The 18764-nt window shown below is 40.4% G+C and overlaps 1 protein-coding gene across 1 annotated transcript in view; it reads left to right on the top strand.

The window, feature by feature from the left end:
- The window catches only part of ADAMTS17 (ADAM metallopeptidase with thrombospondin type 1 motif 17), a 192968-nt gene that overhangs the window by 42587 nt on the left and 131617 nt on the right, over nucleotides 1-18764 (top strand). Inside the window, exon 7 of the mRNA XM_055792598.1 lies at nucleotides 3545-3588. Within this exon, the coding sequence (XP_055648573.1) occupies nucleotides 3545-3588 (44 nt within the window). The remainder of the gene's footprint in view (nucleotides 1-3544; nucleotides 3589-18764) is intronic.

Raw genomic sequence — 18764 nt, 5'->3', positions numbered from 1 at the left:
TGTTCTTCTGTCTTTTGCATGTCGGAGGAAATCTTCAGGCATACTGATGTTCTCCCCATCTCCTGGCTGTAGGTGTTTGGGTCATTTACCATACCAGGTGATGTGTTAGCAGAGCGAAGAATGACACAACACTGATAGGAACAGAATTCAGAGCTGTCATTAAGCAAAGACTTCTTTTTTTCCCGACTTACTGGTGTAGTAATTCCATTTGCAGCTGGCTCCTCCCGCCCATATTTCTTCAGCATCCCCATTAAATGGGCAAATGAAGCAATGCAATGTGCCTCAAGGAAACTGGGCGCATAGTGCTACTAAATGTATGTATGGATATGGAAAGTTTTTTTTGGCAGGTTTTTGAATGTACCAGTTTCCTCTGTCCTTTAGCTTTATGACTCTGCAGGGTTAAACTGGTCAGAAGATGTCATTTGAAGGATGCTGGGAAGTGGCCATTAAACAGCATACTTCTTATTCATGTTGCACAGTTCAACTACTGTCCTCCTTTCTTACAGGAAGGACTTGAATTGCAGAATGTAGCTTAGCACAGTTAGGTATTTTTTTCCAGTTCGTGTGAGCCAGATGGAAGAGTGACTGTAGGAGGAGTTCTGAGCTCTTCTTTTCTGGCTATTTTTATTGAACAAAACAACTGACTTGTTGTCATTTTTTTTAGAAGAATTGTTTAAGTCTGCTAATGGAGACACTCTACACGGTACCGCAAGTGATAACGATTGTGAATTTCACAGTTCCCTAGAAGATGAGAACACATGTCCTGCTTGATTCAGGCAAGGGCTAGATTTGAAGAGTAAAATTACTTCACAGCTACAGGGTGTGATTTCAATATATTATCCAAGACTTCATGTGATAAGGTCAGATCTTGGATTTGAACTGCTCCTCCTGGAGTAAGTTTTATTCCAACATAGCTCTATAAAAGATTCTGCTAACAAAACTGTGTCTCTGTGATAAGAGACCTCTGCACATGCAATGAATATGAAGATACCTTTTTTTATATCCTTGGAATATCATTATAGAATCATTCATGTCAACTTCAAAACATAGATGCAGTCAAGCTCAAAAATGCACCAGAGAGACTTGTGATTGAAACCTTTTTAAAAGCAGATCAGTTTCAGAGCCATGATGGGGCCATCTTACCTCACTGGTGTGACTGATGCACAGCTGAGACAGATCTTTCTAAATGGCTTTTCAGTCTTTGGCTCTCCTCTGATTGCCAGGAAAGGACTGCAGAAGTTTCAGTGTACAGGGTTTGTGATGGGGTGGCTGTTTGCCTTAGGAAGAAGACTGAGTCCCACCAAGCTCATTTGTGACTAAAGGTTTTGATGTGCTTTTCTGTTTGGCCACAGATTTTTGAGGTAAAATGTTTACAGTAGGTACAGATGACTTAAAGCCTAGCATTTTGGTACAAGATCTCTGAGTAGAAGGATGGTATTTCTTTGTTTATGACAATTTAAAAGATGGGCTGAGGAGGTTTCATGCTTGCAGACCCACATGCGGTGAATTGGGCAGCTATGTTCAGTTCTTGCTGACCTGTTTCAAGTCCTTCCCTGACCAGACAGCGTCACAGCACTCTTTACAGACAAGGATTGTTCTACCTCTGTAGGAGAGTCTGAAAGTTGTGTTGGATCATTTACAAGACCATTTATTTCATGCCGTGGTGGTAATTTCTCCAGGGAGCTGCCTGAAAGTGCCAGACACCTTTCAGTGTAGAACAGTGCAAGGAGCAAAATTGCTTTGCTTTGTTTGCAGAGCTGGCCAGCCCCTGAAGAAAGATGCTTTTCTAACAGTGGCCTCCTGCCATCTACTAATAGTTCAGCTATCTGTTGTCACAAGAAAAGCATCTGTGTGATTTACCAGTTTATATAACATAATAAGTCCTTAAATAAACCTCCATCAAGTTGGCTCTGGGAACTCAAGCAAGCACGCTTGTGCCAGCTCCATCAGGAGACTGCCATTAGTCTTCTTTGGAAAGGCTGGAATGCCAAGGTGTCGAGACACAGTAAGGCTGCAGTGAAAAATGAAAGCTGGGGCTGGTGTGTGGTCGTAGCTTCCGACTTTGTTTTGTTCCTGTCTGATTTTTTAACACTTTGATGGTTGTTACGTTTTTTCTGCACTGAAGCATGGTTAGTTTTCAACGTCTGTTTAACAAGAGCTGGTAATAGCTCTTGTTTCTCTCCTTCCAAGCCCTTGACAGCTTCATTTGTGTCTTTCAAAGGAGTTTGGTGTGAAGGATTTGGGTTCATCAGCCACAGTCCTGGGCCTTAAATCCCATTTCCTATAAACCCTAGCTTTGTATTTTTCTTCAAGAAAAAAGTATTTTAAATCTTTCTCTAATATTTTCTTTTTCTGTTTATCTTTCTCTAAGTATTTTTAATCTTCCCCCTGCCAAACTCTTAAACTCAAAATCCTACTGGGGACTCAGGCATTTCAAATGATACACTCCAAATGTACTCTTAAGATTCTCTCACTAGCCTCCCCACAGGGTGAGGAAAACCATAATGATAGAGATTATGGTTGCTCAGCTTCCCTTGTGTTAAGGAACTTCTGAAATGTTTTAGCACGTGTGATGCTTTTCTCCAGCTCCTCTTCATAGCGGATTGCATTGGATAGAGGTCTGGTGAAGATATCTCCTAAAAGTTTAGGTCTAAGTGCTTACTGAAATGTATTCAAACCATTATTTTTCCTCCCACGCTTGTTTTTCTGTCATGAGGAATCTCATTTACAAAATCTTCTTGCATGAAATGTCATCCCTTAGATGGTTTCTGTTTAGTACAGCTCCATGAATCCCTAGTTGATTTGTGGGTGCCAGTGGCATATGTAGTATCTTTTCCAGTCTTGATGAGATTTTGGGAGGCTGAATGAGATGTGGGGGAGTAACAGAGACCCAATTAAGTCTCTTTAACCTCTCTGTGTTAGATTCAAATTATAAAATGGCAAATCTGACTGTAATAAGTTTAGATGAAGCAAATTCACCTAGCTGTTAACCTGACAAGTCCTGAAATTCTCTCTTCTTCCTTGTCAACATCTATCTCTGTTTAGTCCTGCTTCTTTTTTGTCCTTTTCTATTCTAGAAAAAAAACTGAAGAACTGAGACTTTCTGGGTGTACATGATCAGTTCTGTGTCTCCAGGCAGTGTCCCCATATATCTCCTCCTACCACTTTTGATGGTGCTGATGCATCACAGGGTGTCTGCTCCTTTTTGTTAGTCTCTTGTGAAAATAAGAGGTTCAGTTTTAATCCAGTTGCTGAAGTCTGACACCATAGAGTGAGGCAGTACTATTTTATGTGCTAAATCTTAGGTCTATTAAATTGGACCGTAGTATATAGAGCTGATTCACATAATTGCTTGTAATCTTGCAGTAGTAATCAATGCTGCTATCTGTGTTGTCATCATGTAGACTGCACAGCAGTTTTTTTTTAAAAAAAAACAACCAAACCTCAACACCCATGATAGGTGAGTCATTCATCACTGCTTTTTCCCAGCCTAAAGTCTCGAGGCACAGGATACGTTTCACTTCTCTTCTGTTTTTCTTTCTAGGACAGATTTCTGCGTACACAAAGACGAGCCTTGTGACACTGTGGGTAAGTCAAAGAAGTAGGAGAGAGTATTTTGATAGCCAGCTCTATGCTAAGAGGAGCTTTCTGGGCAATCTTTCATACTCTGGTTTGCTGTAATGTTGCTTTTACTATTCTGTATAACTCTGTAATGCAAATATGGTTTAGTTGAGGAGGGTATGAACTACAAATAAGCCATTAAATATTAACCCCTTCTAGGCACTGGAGGTCTCTGAGTTCAGGAAGTAATCTTAAGTATTTCTAGTGCTTTGGATCGGATGTAGAATTAGACAAATGGAGGTTAAGAAACTCTTTTGGTGGGTCTGTGTAATGCTATTTTCAGTGCTCTCTCACCTAAAAAAAAGAATTTGCTAAGTAATGAATGTATTTCCCATTGTAAGAATCTGTGTAACGCTCCTAGATCAAACTGGCACTCAGACACCAGAGAAGAATACCTCATTGTAGGAAAGCCAAGTTAAATCTTCTTTTCTACCTCCTACTCCTCCTACTTCCTAACCACCTTTAATCTTATCCAAACCCTGGATACACAGGGTCCTTACATCCCACACATTAAATACTTTGTTTGTTTATTTATTTATTTAGCTGAGGTAGCAGTAACTTTCACTGTATCTGTTCTCCTGGTATTATTTTTTTTTAATCACCACAGCAGCAGCAGTGTTTGGAGGCATAGCTCAACATTTGGAGGCAAGCTCTATGATGATTGCATGATTTTTTTAGACTTGCCTCAATTTCAAGTGGCCCCTTACCCTACATTCTATGTAAACTTGGAATGGATCTTGATTTTCTGCTGATCTTACACTCCAGTGTTCACTGCAGTATCAGAGAGACGCTTGCAGACCTAGGGGTTGCTGTGCTGGCAATAGCAGGTGATGAAAAGCATAGGGAAAAGTGCCTTCAGCAGGAGCTCTGAAACTATCTACAGAAGTCTCATGTCAGAATGCAGGCTCTTCCCTCTCTGTGTTGTGAAGACTGACCAGGTGAAAGGAGGACATACACAGCTGAAAAATACACACATTTTCTTTTCAAGCATGAGCAAGAACTGGCCTCTACATCCAAGTTTTCTTTCCACTTGAAATCCCTCACAATGCATTTATTCTGTGTCCAATGGAAAACATGCTTCCACACATGAAGGTTTTTATACTGTGTATCTGCATCTGGAGATGGCTGTGGTAAGATACAATAAAGAAGTAAAACAAACAAAAATCCAAAACCAAAACTGAACAAAAAGAGAAGCTGATGGAAGACACATGCTGACTAAGGTCAGATCTCTTTTCATTTTTAAAGATAGTATTGCTGAATATATCTATTCAGGGAATTATATTACGATAGACAGCATGACTAAGGAAATATTTTAATGACTTCTTTTCTGTTCTTACAATACCCAAGTACTTTCTTGTGCTTGTACTGTGACTTGCTGCTGGCTGTGGCTGCACTGGAGAAAGTGGAAGATCAGAGCAATAAAGACTAAAATAATTTGTTACTCTTTCCAGCATAGTTTTTCCAAGACATTTAGAAGGTGTGTGTTCCTGGGACAAAACCAGTCTGGCCACTATGCTTTCTTCAATCCTACTTTTCCTTCCTTCTCCACTGACAGTTTCATTATGTGGCAGCAAAGCACTAGCATCTTCGCTTACACATTTTCTATGCCCCACTGTTCCTGTTGTCTGAATTCGGAGGCAGTGTGCCTTATCCTTGAGTACAGATGAAATCCTCCATCATATGATATGATCTTTTCTTAAATACTGTTGAAATAAGCAAATATTTTGATAACATCAGTTTTCAAGCATTGTTGCCTGTACCCAAATTGGTGAGTTACTGCAGTCGTTTCAGATCATCTACAATTTAGGCCCTTGTCTTTGTGTTGTGTATACTGGCAGCATATTTTGAAAGTTTTCTTCAAAACCATAAACCGAGGAACTATTCTGGTAGGGCTGCAATGTGAATGAAGTCTGCCCAAGTTATACTGCACTCTGATATCTCATCTGTCCCCGTCTTGAGAAATACTTCTTATGCTTAGTGGCTGGAGGTAGAGCCTGAAGAAGATAACTGATTCCTCTGGTCATCAGCTTGTTAAGGAGTAATGCAATGGTGCAATATGAAGTCCAAACACTGGCTTTTGATGGATACCTATCCATAAAACAGATATTTCATGTTTGAGTCCTTATGTGTGTTCTAAGCCCACAGGATAGTATCTGATAATTAGGGACAATGTGTCTGACACCCGGAATATATCATATACTTGTGATTTATATAGTGATCGTCGTCTCTCCTTTAGTGGATGAATATAGCACTGTATTAGCTTCATTCCCCTTTCTCTGCCAAAGGTATTGTATTGCTGATATAACTATGTGATTTTTCTTTAGTGATAAAAATTAGCCCATATGTAATCCATTCATATTACAGATGTTAGACCAGAAGGGAATTTGGCCTTGTTGTGTCATTTGCGTATGTGTCACAGCAGAGGAAGAATAAATTAAGGAATGTACTGCCGTGGCGTACAACTGGTTTGAGAAAATGGTTGGTGTTGGTAGTACTAAATTTTAGCTGTGTGAAAGATTTTCCAGCCTTCCTTCTTCGTCAGAATAGGGAAAAATAAGTGTCAGTTGTAAAGAAGTAGGTTTTTTAACAGCCACCATTCTGTGCCCTGTATATATACATGGGTTATATAAGTAGCAATGTAGCACGGTATTTACTTGGGTTTAATATGAGTGCAACATTCAAAGTAGGCTGATGCCCACTGGTATACCATGCTGGCTTTTGAATTATGTTGATGATTCGGCCTTCTCTGTTGTTGCCAGATTCCTGTTCCTCACTCCAGCTCCCAGAGAGCCCACTCCAAATCAGTAAGATTGTTCGCAAAAGGAAGAAGCTGTTCCAAAGAGTGACATCGCATTTGGTCTTGACGGTGGTGCTGAGGTTATAGCACTCCCCCAAGTTCTCTAGAACAGCAACTTGCTCTCATTTCTTGTCTTATGCTTTGCTATTGTATATGAAGAACATGGCCTCAGCAGAGGCATGTGTTTTTATACCTGCTTATGGATGAAGCTGGCCATTGCAATGTGGTGCACTGCCATCCTGTAAAGGAAGAAACATCTTTCTGTTGAGCAGGCACTCTCCTAAACTAGGAGGCTGAGGCTACTGCTCTTATAAGGCAGAGAATCTGGACTCTAGACTCCTGATTTCTATTCCCAGCTCTGGCATTGACTCATTGTGTGACATTTGGCAAGTCACATTCTGAATGCTTCTGTCTACCTCTATGAAATGAGGATTTTGAGTGCAAAGCTACAGGAGATTGCATGGCTTAAGAAGTTCTCGTATAACGCAGCGTGATGTCCTTGAGTATATGATGCAATACCAGTCCAGAATCAAATGTTGCTTAGTCACGTTTAAGAGACTATAAAGAATCTATTAGATTATGCGTATTGGAATAATAGGACTCAGAGCGCTGTAAGTAATGGGTTTTTTAGTAACAGTGCCTTGATTTTCTTTAAATTGTGAGAAATATGGAAGTAAAACTTTCACTAGTGGAAGTACTGAGGCCCAGCTGTTGTTCGGAAGTGGGATTATGAAGTTTAAATGGCTTATAAGAGGTGATCATTTGTGCTCAAAAAGATTCATATTGAAAAACCTGTCTGGAATCTTTGCCTGCCATGCAGACACAGAGAGAAAACAGCAGCAGGAGGTTTGTATTTGTATTCTGGCAGGGGCCCCTCACTGAAACCAGTTGCTCTGGGGACTTCGTTCAAATTTTCTTGGCCCAGCTGCCAAGATAGTGTGGAAGGTTACATAATGGCTGAAACAAGCTAAAAAATGGTGAAAATATGTAGGTATGTCTTTGTGGGGTGATACCCCACTGGCTGTGTCAAGAAACAGAACCACATTTGTTTAAGAAATAGATTGCTAATGCTCATTGCCTGACTTGCTTGTGTAAGTTAGCCCTAAGAATGAATGAATTCAAAAGGAGGCGGACAGAAGGAAAACAACATGCCTGTGTGCATTTGCAACAATTGTGTTTCAACTGCCCCAGGTGCAGGACCTCTGATAAAACTGTAATTTGAGCAGGGAAGGTTTGCTTTGTGCCACACAGCCTTGTCACACACCCGTCAAAAAGTTTGCAGTCTGCTGCTGCTTCAGACTCATCTCTCGTGATGTGACTCTAACTAGATCTGCCGTTTCCTGCAGAAAAATCTTTGTTCCAATTGAACTGCCTCTAAGCCAGCCAAATTGAGAGTTTAATGTCTAGCTATTAATATCAGGCTGCAGCTTGGAGCCTTGCACGTTGTCAGAATCCAACCTTTCTGTGACATAAGCAGATTGAGAATGCCCCTTTCGTTCAATATTTCCACTGCTAGTGCCAAATAAGCAGCTTTACGGTTAGTTAGGAATGATCCTGCATATTTCAAGGCAAAGCTTGGCCTTGATTTCTCAGTGTACATGTTACCCCAGATCCAAGCTGAAGCTTCCCTGTATTCAGCTAATAATAAAAGTGGGGGCAGTGTGGAATTGGGAAATGGAAAATGAGAATGTGTCTTAAATATCCTTAAATTGCCCTGGTTAAAAATGTCTTTACCTCTGCTGCAGTCACATGTGCTTTTCTGTGGCTTGATGTCGGGGAAAAGAAAGCAGAGTGAAGTGTATATACTGCAGATGGGCAGGTTTAGTTGAAGGAATAGCTGCCTGGAGAAAACTGAATATCAGAGCGGAGATGATTGAGAAACATACTTTTCCAGACTGTTTCCACAAGTGAATCAATGTTTTGTGAAAAACATTCCCATCTCCTGGCTGGCTTTAATTAAAGGCCTTAAAGATAACTTACTGAGAGTCCTGAAGATTATAAATCCTTCCATAATCTGTAATCTTTTTCTTGAGTCTTCCAAACACTGATATGTGGCTGGGGAAACTGGGTTTTGGTTTTGCCACTGCACTGCTGGGTGACTGCACAGATGACAGCCTTCTGCTGTACCAGTGCATTCATATCTTAGTCCTTTCTTTCTTTCAAAAGTGTGTAGAGAGCTATGGGTGAAAAGTGCTATCCTAAGAGAGCTTCTTATTATGGTGCTGTTAGCCAGTTTCCCTCCCTTTGAAGGTACGCTGCTTTCTTCTTATGAATTTATTACAGTAAAGTGTTTCAAAATATGCACAGGTTTTGCAAACAAGACATTTGGTCTGTGTTGCCAAGTAGTTTTCAGCAGTTTTTTATTCCATGTAAAACACCTGAATAAAGGATTGCACATTTTTACCTTTTCCTTGGCCATTTGCTTGCACAATCAGGTGGCCTTCTGTCCACAGCAAGTAACAGGTCAGTCCTCCCTGTACTGTTCATTTAAATCTTCTTCCATTGCAATAATGGTTCCAGTCTCATAGCAGTGTCACAACAGAGAATTAATCCCCAAGGAAAGGGAAAAGACTAGCTGGTTTGCTGTGAGTGGAAAAGAAAAGGAATTCTCACATTAAAAACATTTTCCATAGTGGTTCGTGTTGAATGTTTCTGTATATTCCAGGGCGGGTTTTTATTTGATGCCAGAATAAATAGAAATACCTGCTGCTTAAAACAATTCATTAGAGAAGCAGTGCCTGGCGTTAGCAAAAGCCTTGCTGGGACTGTCCTTTGGACCAAAACTGAACACACTTTAAGGCATAAAAATGAACATACTGTAGGTTAAAACGTCCCTTAAAGAAACACTATCAAGTTGATTTGGTGTTTGTGAAAGAAGGGGAGCTCTCAGCACTGCAAATGCTTATGTCACTTGTGGCTGTGTAGGCAATGGAGAGTGAGGCTGCTGGCTTTATGAAACCATCAGGAGCTGTGGTACAGTGCAGTGGAAGACTTTTTCCCTTGCCTTTTGGTTGCTAGGGAATAAATGCTTGGCTGCACAACCCAGACAGTGCAGAACTGTGCTATTGGGCATATTCATCACTACCATCTCTCAGGCCCCACCCTACCCACAACGGCCTTCCAATTTCTTTTCACCAGCTAGCAATCTCTCCTTTTCCAAATTCCCACTAAAAATTTGTGTGCCAAGTGAGTGTAATATAAGATTGCATAAATTTTAATAGAAGCACTGGGATGAGCACAGCCACTCAAGTAATCAGGAATTGCTGCTGCTGTAACCCTTGCTCTTCCTCACTTCGGTGTCCTGTGTGGGCTTTTCCTTCTTTCTTGTTTCAGGGACATGGCTTCAGACCGGCTGCTTCACATGTGCACAGCTGTTTGCAGGCTCACAGCTAAAAACTAGAGGAAAATCCTTCTTACACTGGAGTCAGTGAGAGTTGTGTTAGTGATTTCCTTAGAGTCAGGATCCTAGTCATGTTCTTATATGTTGTCTGAGACATGCAACCCTCCTTTGAACCTCTGTCAAAAAACTGGCTGAGGCTTTTTCTAGAGAGACAACTTGGTTTGGGGTGCTCGAAACACCTTTGGAAAGCCTGATATCCTGAAGATGGTCCTTTGTACCTTCTAAAAATCAGTTGACATATCTATTAAGATGTCTATTTGAGCATTCAAAATCGCTGACATATTTAAAAGTCTTGCAGAGAAACAATAGTTTGTGAGAGCCAGAAAATGAAACCCAGTAGAAATCAGTGAAGCTGACCAGTCTGCTTTTGGAAAGGCAAGTAAAACAAAATGCAAAGGCCATATATACACAATCTATTCCCTCTGTCCAGTCTGTAAAAAAAAAAAGCTAGGCACGCCAGTTTTAACAGACTACTTATTTATTATTAAATACATCAACTTTCTCATTGATTTAGATGAAAACTTAAAATGTCTGCAGTGTAGTTGGTTGAGTGAAGTGCCAGTATTATTTTATAGAGGCTTATTTTCTGTTTCAATTGTTACAGTAAGTAAAGTATTTGCATTTCATTTGCCTTTGGGTTTGTTTTGCAGCTCAGTAGTCATGTTTAGGTTTGTCTTTATTCATTCCATATACTAAGGGCAGTGGTGGATTCTTGGTCTCCGTAGCTGAGAAATTACTGTCTGTCTGGAAAAGATGCAGTAGCCAAACACAAGATACTGTCCTTAGTTTGGAGTTTATATAGTCCCATTGCAAGGTCTTTTTGTAGAAAAGAGGTGATTGATCAGTCTCTTCTGTTCTTGAAATTTATTAGTTTGTGAGTGCTGTCAACTGAATTTCTAGTTATCTCCACTTTTTTCTTCATCTTCTCAGCTGTTTTGTGTCTTGGGCAAGAATGAAAATGAAAGCGTTTAGTGGAGGGAGGGTTAGCGACAGATTTTCTGTATGTTTGTCTTTGTTCCCTCTTCCGTGTGTTTCCAGTCCCCAGCTCTGAAGTATCACAGACCCTCATTTGCTCTCATGATTAACCCCTTTCCCTTGCCTTTTTGCCAAGGGTCTATTTCTCTTTGGTGGTAGTTCAGAGCTCTTAAAAGCTCTTGCTCAATTTTGTTCCTTCATCTTCTCTTTGTTCAGCTGGGCCTGGACACCAAGAGGCTGCTCTCCCCAGAGAGGCCTGGATGGTCTGTCTTCTGTCATGCTAACCGCATGGCTTGCCCACTGAGGTCATGGAATTTCGCTACGTTTACTACACTTTGTTCTTTGCAAACCTCCAGCAGTTCTTTATTAGTTCTCCTCCATACATCATTCTCCTTTTGTAGCCCTGAAATGTGTTTCAAGCACTTTTATTTTCCAATTATTTATCTGTCTGTCTTCTTAGTAAGCACCCATTCCATGAGGTAAAACAATAGGCTTCACAATGGTGGTGTCTATTTGCTAGCTGTTGTATGTTTGTTGTATGAAGCCAACTTATTCTCAGTAATCTGGAGCTAAACACTGTCAGCAGGGAGGGATAGCACACTTCCTGCTCTGTACCTGGGCCTGCATTTCCTCCACCATCAAACTGCTGTTGGTAGTTAATGCTCATAGATATTTAAGCTAGCTTGCTGAAATATGTACATAGTCTGTCAGCTGTAAGACAGCGTGCCCAAAATCTTCTCACCAACTTACCACCCTGCTTTTGTTTGTTAGCGTATCTTTGCTGATCTTAAATCTTGCTTTTCCTCTTGCTCACTCAAACCCTCCAGTCAGACTTTACGATAGAGCTTTTGTCTTCCTTATTATGGCTTACCCCAAAGTTGGTGCAGGGCATTTAAGCTTGGCTTGCAAACTTTACCTTCTCCCATGGTTCATGGTAATGTGTTTTGGTAAATACAAGAGAACAACTGTCTAAAATACTGTGGAAATGAACCATGGTGTTCCTTTACCAGGCAATATATTTCTGAGTAGATATCCTTCAGGCCATCACATCTTGTTGTTGTACAAGGTGGGTGCTGATTACTATTTGAATGAAAGATATCTTCAGAAAACTCACTGGCTACAAGAACTGTGTTATGGTACTTTCCCATCGGGCATTTAGGACTCCGAACCAAATCCTAGTCTAATGTCAGGTCGGTGTGTAACTAAGCTCCTTTCTGTTGCCTTTATTAAAAGGAGTATGTCATGAGGGAATATATTTGCCATGACTTTGTTGATAGTTATTCTGATACTCTGACTTTTTCCTTTCATTTCAGTTCCATGTCATAACTCACTTTATGTGCTAAATTATTGTGCAGTTTGACTGGTACGAGTGCAAACATGTACTGCATTCCACTCCAGGGCCATTTATGTCTCTGTGAAATTATATAGACATGTACACAAAGCACCTGGGAATTTCAGTCTCCTAGCTTAAAGGGCAGATACCTGCACAAGATGTTCTCTTCCCCATTTTTTTACCCCTCACCCCCTTCCTATGTCTCGGGCTTTGACGTGCAATCATTGTTGGGAAAGGGACTTGTTATTACTGATTAATGAACAGTTTCTAATGAATTTACATGATAGTGTCTGTCGGAAGCAAATCAGTAAATTTGCCTGCTAGCGTGGAGTAAAAAACAATCAGAAATGTGATTTGTTAAAGGTTCTTTTTCTCTCATGCAACAGACAGGTCTTACAGTTTTGTTTCGCCTGAATATACTATGCTAGAACATCTGAATTACAGGTTTATCTCCTAGGCAGTTTTCTGCCTTGATTGTTTTCTAAATTAGAGATGATTTGTGGGACACTGCCTAAGAACCAAGGCTTTGCTTATGGCTAAATACCATCTAATCATGATTTAAAGAAATCTCTGGTGTTTATCTCTGAATGTGGTCATTGTGTTTGCAAACAGACAAGCTGAAAGCAGAAGCCTAATTGATGTCCAGCTAAGCACACCCTGCCAAACAACTGTCAAGAAAAGCTCTGGAACTGCTCCTTGCTACTGTGTGTGTGAAGCTGAGAAGCCTTTGAGGCAGGCATGCACAGAACAATCCCATTGTATTAGGTCTGTGGACAGACCATTTCTTCTGACAGATCATTTTGGGGTATTTCTGCTGTTGTCTCTTGCCTCATCCATGTAAATGGAGACTTGCAGATTTTACATGTTTTCTGCGCTGCTTCACAAGCTTCACACACCAGCTCCATCACTTCCCTTGCTGAGGATTTGTTTCTCTGGGGGATTCTTGCAAGAATGAACATAAAACAAATAAAATCATCTCTTCTGCTTTCGTAGCGCATCCTGCTTCCTCATTTCTCTTTTATAACATAAGGCTGTAGAAAAAGAATAATGTTTGGTTTCTACAGTGTCAAACCTGCTGTCAGTACGCTGTAAATAACCCATCGCTTGCTATTGTCATCTGTGCTAGAAATGCCAGTCCAAGACTCTCTGCAGCAGAAAGCAGGATTTTCTGCTATGACATGCTTCAGACCAGGTGGACAGGGAAAGCATGGGAGTCAAAAGCATTTGCTCATTGTTTCTTATCAAAGAGCAGGGAACAAATTCTGCATATCCTGACTTCCAGTCCAGTGCCTTACCCGTTAATTCATGGTGTCTCCCTGATAGACCTGTGCTATTAAACAGTACATTGAGGGGTTTTTACATTTTTTTTTTTATTTGTAAAAAATAATTTCTTAAGAGGAGAAGGAAATTAATTTGTAAATAGGGCTTTTCGTCAGTAATGTTAAAAGCTTTTTACCAAAGAGATCAGAACTGTTGTTATCCCCATTGTACTGAGTGAGGAAATGAAGCCTAAAGATGTGAAGGGACATGCCAAAGGACAGAGCTGGCTGGGGGCAAAGCCACAGCTCTTGAATCTCAGTCCAGGCCCCTCAGCTGGAGGTAATGCTACCTCTTCTTAGGACTTCCCAGTGGAAGCTCATCTTCTTTGGGCAGCAGCCAGTTCTTCAGGTCAGTAAAATAATGATTCAAACCTTCAACAGGCCAAAGGTTTGTGTTTCTTCCTTCCATGGCTTGGGTCTTTATTTTTACCTGTTTACACATTGCAGCCTAGTCACTTTGCTGCAGACTGCAGCCACATATTGTTTAAGAAAGCTGACACGTTTATAATTGAGAAAACACTGAGATTTTTCTTCCCCTCCTGTCAGACATAGATGGCTTTTATCCAGTTGACTGCTTTATGGTGCCTTTATCCTTTGCTGGCTTGAAAACATTTCAGATAGTTTCTATTGTTTTATAGACCCTGTAGCTAAAAAACCAAGCTGTGTAAAAACATCTGTACATAGCTGTGCAATAGGCTACAGACGTGTAGAGTAATAAGGCATGATTGCATTCATTGTAGCATTTGCTCCACTGGATAATCAAATAGAAGCATTCCAATTGCACACAGGATATGTAAGAGTAAAGGAAGGAAATGAAGGACAGTTGCCTACTGTACTTTTACATTTCTTTGGTCTTGCAGCTGCCAAGACTAAATGCAATTTGAGAACAAATTTTAAATAACATAGAGATGAGATTTTACTAGTGATAACCAAGAAAACAGCACTGGGAAGTGTGTATAAAACTTCCCCTGCCCTGGTCCCCAAGAAGGAAGCTTGACCTGCACTGATTTTCATTTGTGGGTGTTTTTTTTCAGCTGTGGTTAACCATGTGGTAACATGACCTAGTATGATACCTAGCCTATTTTGCAGGGGAAGGATTTTGCTATGCCAGCATGTGTTTACCAGCAGGCTGAAAATACAGTAGGAAGTGTGCTCCAGCTATGATCCAGTACAAGCTGACTTCATGGCTTACATGTTAATGGCAGGTGCTGTGGGAAAGGTAATGAAATTTTGTGCTGACCCAAGAATGCGCAGACCATGGTTTGCCATCACAGAGAGAAGCACCTCCCCTTTGCTGACAAAATCGGTGTTCTACAGCGACATTCTACTTCATAGTTAGATTCGTGCTGAATTCACAGTTCAGCAAAATTGAAAGGCTAAAGAAAATGACTGCTTCATGATCTGTGGTCACAGCTGTATTTCAGGTTCTAAAAATACAGTCTTATTTTTAGAGGTTCTGTCCCATACTTGAGTAATGGTTACAGGGCATCAAAATAATTGTATTTAATTGTTTCCTGACTCGGAGCTGATCAGCTGAGACTGTTTTGCGCTGTCGTTGTAAATGAAAAAGTGAGTAAATTCAGCCTACTTGGAGGTCTTAACTGGGCCATTAGAAGTGTTATAAATGCTCTGTTGCCCATAGTGGAAGTGAATTTAAACTTTAAATGCAAATTTATCTGGATACCCTACACCTTGGAAATCATGCCATGTAAATAAAAATCCAACATATTTCAGCAGGCTGTCATTTTAATCCTTTATATTTGACCATTGGATAAGGATTCTGTATGTCAACACAGAGTCTTGCAGCTTATTAAATGGTAGATCATAAAAAGTGAGTGATCAAGGAGCTAAACTTCCTTCAGTAGCTGTTGCTTTAGAATTGGAGAAGACATTTAAAGAAGCATCTAGGAAGTTGAGAAAGAGGATGAAGCAGTTACAGAAGACTAAGATGATTTACTATATAACTTTGCATTAACATGTAGGATTGTGAACTGTGGCAGTCCAGGGGGATACAGGATGCATTTGCATTGCAGGAATGGCAAATGTCAGGGCCCTCAGTGCTGCCCCAGCCCTCCTGGGAATTTGGCTGCCTGGGCCAGCTTAGGCTATGGTTCAGGTATCTAGCTTTGAGGACAGCATTTCAAGAAAGCTCTGCTAAGAACCTCTCTGCTCACCTCGCTTGGGTGCAGTGGGACTGCAGCTTTGTCAGTGGGGCCACTGCCTCTACCTGCCTTATCATGCCCACCTTCAGCTCCCCTTCCCTTTTGGAACAGCACCTGGCTTAGCTGCTCCGAGAGCAAACTCCAGAGAGGCACGATGCAGGAAACAGGCAGTAATCATGTCAGCCATCCCAGCTGATTCTTTTACTCCACAGGAGACTGTGTCCAAAGGTAAGATGGTAACTTCATAATTTGCTCAGAATTGATGTCTTCGGGATAATTTTAGTCATCTTTTGGCCTCACCTTAGAACATCTGGCATGGAGATAAGGCTCAGCTAAGGACTGGTCTGCTGAATCAGCAAATTCACATTTCTCTGTTCAGTGTCCAGAAAATCCAGAATAATACTTTTAACCTCATTTCTTGGGAAATTTTAAATGGCTAGAGGTGAGCAAATAGGCCTAACAGATAGATAAAAGAAAGCCAGCATGGTTTCTAGGACAGGAAGAAAGATCATGGCTCAGTGACTTGTTGGAATTTTTGAAGACTCTTCCTCCAGAACAGATAAGGAGAAGGGGGAGATGCAATGGGCCTCACATTCCTAGCCTTTTCTGAAAGCTTATGATGGAGTTTCATTGCAGTAGTTAATGCCTGACATTTGTGGTCATGGAGCATAAGAAATAATTGGTTTCAGCTTCCTAAAGTGTAAGGAGGAAAAAGTATTGGTGGAAGGTCGATTATTTTTCTGCCAATTCACAATTTTTTGTCAGATACTGCAGGGAACAAAGATTGCCTTGAGTTTTGTGTCGTTTGAGAAATGAATATGCTGATGAGGTCAAAAATTAGATTTTGCATTTTTTGCACATCCTAGGTATGGAGAACACATTAATAATCAACAGCACTGATATACAGTGAAAGATTTAGATTTTGTAGCATCTCTTGGCTTTTCAACTTTCTTGCAGATTGCATGGGTTTCTAGATGAGAAATTACACCAATCTTCATTAACCCTGAGTGAATACAATGTGGCGTTTGTGATCAGTGGCTCTGAAAGGCTTAACTTTTAGTGTTCTCTTTCGTCTGAGCAATTATTTGTTTTGAAGGGGTGTAATGATTCTCTGAGTTGGGATAGACTAGAGAGAAAGTGCTGCTATTTCTTTATTTTTGCTTCCTCGTTAGATCAGTGCAAAAATATGTGAATATATCTATGTGTGCATGTGTTTGCATTTCTATATCCATTTATTTGAATGTATTTCTCTTTTGATAATGCCCATTCTGGGAAAAAAAAAATACTGTGTCTGAATGCATGGCAGAGTACTTTGAATGTTACATACCTGAATTTGACCAGATGTAGAAAATAGTGGGGTCTTCTTATCATGTTCTTGCCAATTTAGATAGGAAGGTGACTGTAGAGGATGGTGAAATTTTAGCTTAATTCTTGCTGAGTTGTGTGTATATATAGGTAACATATATTATATCTCTCTATATATAGACTATCCTTTGAAACCTTGGAATTTTGTTTGGACGCAGGGGTTCTGCTATATACATTTTTAAATTTCAGGTTCAGAATCCTATAATCTGCAATGTGTTTGTCTGAATTAGTTTGACAAGTCTTTTTACCTTTTAGATCAGCTGATAGAAATATGTTGAACTTATTAAAATTAAAAAAACACAAACAAACCATCCTAAACTCAACTCGTCAAGTATCTTTTTCCTTCTGTACTCTTTCAGCATGATTTGTAGAATGTTAAGGATTTCTGTGTTTGCTTAGCTTGGAATTAGCCTTGTATTTCTACTTTAGTAATCGTGAGCAGTCAGCAGGTTGAAGATATTTGTTGGTTTTGTGTAGTTGTGTCATACATTTTTGTGTAGTCATTTTGCTTGATCTGTTTGCATTAAGGCTCTGCCTGACCATAATTAGACTGCTGGGTACACATTAATGTTCTGCTGAGGATCTCCTTGTTGGTTTAATATTGTCATCCATCAAGCTCTAGCAAGTACAACAATATTTGTGCTGTAGTAGAAAACAGGGTAAACACTGCAGTTATTTATACGAAAACTGGCTATTAAGTGAGGGAACCATGTCTGGATGTTTTTATTTATTGAAAACTTAAACTGGTGCTCTAAAATGAGTCCATCAGTCTACTCATACTTTGTTGAAATGAGAAGTAAAAGATTGAAGTTAGATTTCCATTTAGAATTTATATTTTATATCTCTGTTTAAGAAATCTATAGATTCATGTTTCCTGTCTTCTAGGTACTAGGTTTGTCTGGTTTTCTAGCTATGTCTGTTGGTCAGAGAGAAAGTACTACCTCCACCTTGGTCTTGTCTGGGTCCAAGTATGGATGAAATTCCTGTCTACACCTCTGTCGCCCTATGTCTTGACTCCTGATCAGTTCTGGGGAAGTACTGGTGCTCCTTCGAATCCCTTTGACGACCTCTTACAAGTTTCTGTTGACTTGGACTTCAGAAAAGCAGCACTGCTCGCTGGAGTTGCTCTGTCCTTCCAGATGGTTTTCCCTGTGGTTCCTGCCTGACCTGTATCTGGATACATACTTAAGCAGCATCTGAAGTAGAGATGCCTTCCTGAACCTGGGCCTCAGATCCTGCATGCAAATATATTGCTTAGGCCTATTGAAGTCCTAAGCTTTGTAGTTTTCTTTCAGAGATGTCAGTTGCCTCATGAGAGTCTGATAGCTTAATTATGTTTCAGTTTCATTTCTCTTCCTCCCTGTGGCTCATTTCCTTCTTCCATAATGTTCTCTGATTTGCCCCAGATTTCTTTCTATGTGTTTATGTCTCACTTGGATCTTCCCATTTCCCTTCTCCCTCTGTGGGGCAAAGTGAGGATAAGAGATTCTTGGCACAACCCTCTTGCATGTTTGCATTCTCTGTGATGTCTCTCTGAAACAGAGGAGTGGGGAAGGGTGCGATGCTCTCGGCTGAGAGAAAAGGTCCTGGATTCTGAAAGTATTTAATTGCCCCAACTCCTGACTGCTGCAGTTTTTGTTGCAATGCAGAGGTGTGTTTGCTGTGGTAGTTAGATCCTTGGGATTTTCTCATCTGAATGACAAGATTTAAAAGTGGTAACTTTTGACTGAGTATCTCTGAACAATCCCTCTTATCTATTTTTATCTTTATCTGTGTCTCTTGTTGCATTTTC

Source organism: Falco peregrinus, chromosome 1 (assembly GCF_023634155.1).
Source record: "Falco peregrinus isolate bFalPer1 chromosome 1, bFalPer1.pri, whole genome shotgun sequence".
NCBI lineage: Eukaryota > Metazoa > Chordata > Aves > Falconiformes > Falconidae > Falco > Falco peregrinus.
The sequence above is the reverse complement of the archived record's forward strand: the minus strand, read 5'-3'. Positions and strand labels throughout refer to the sequence as shown.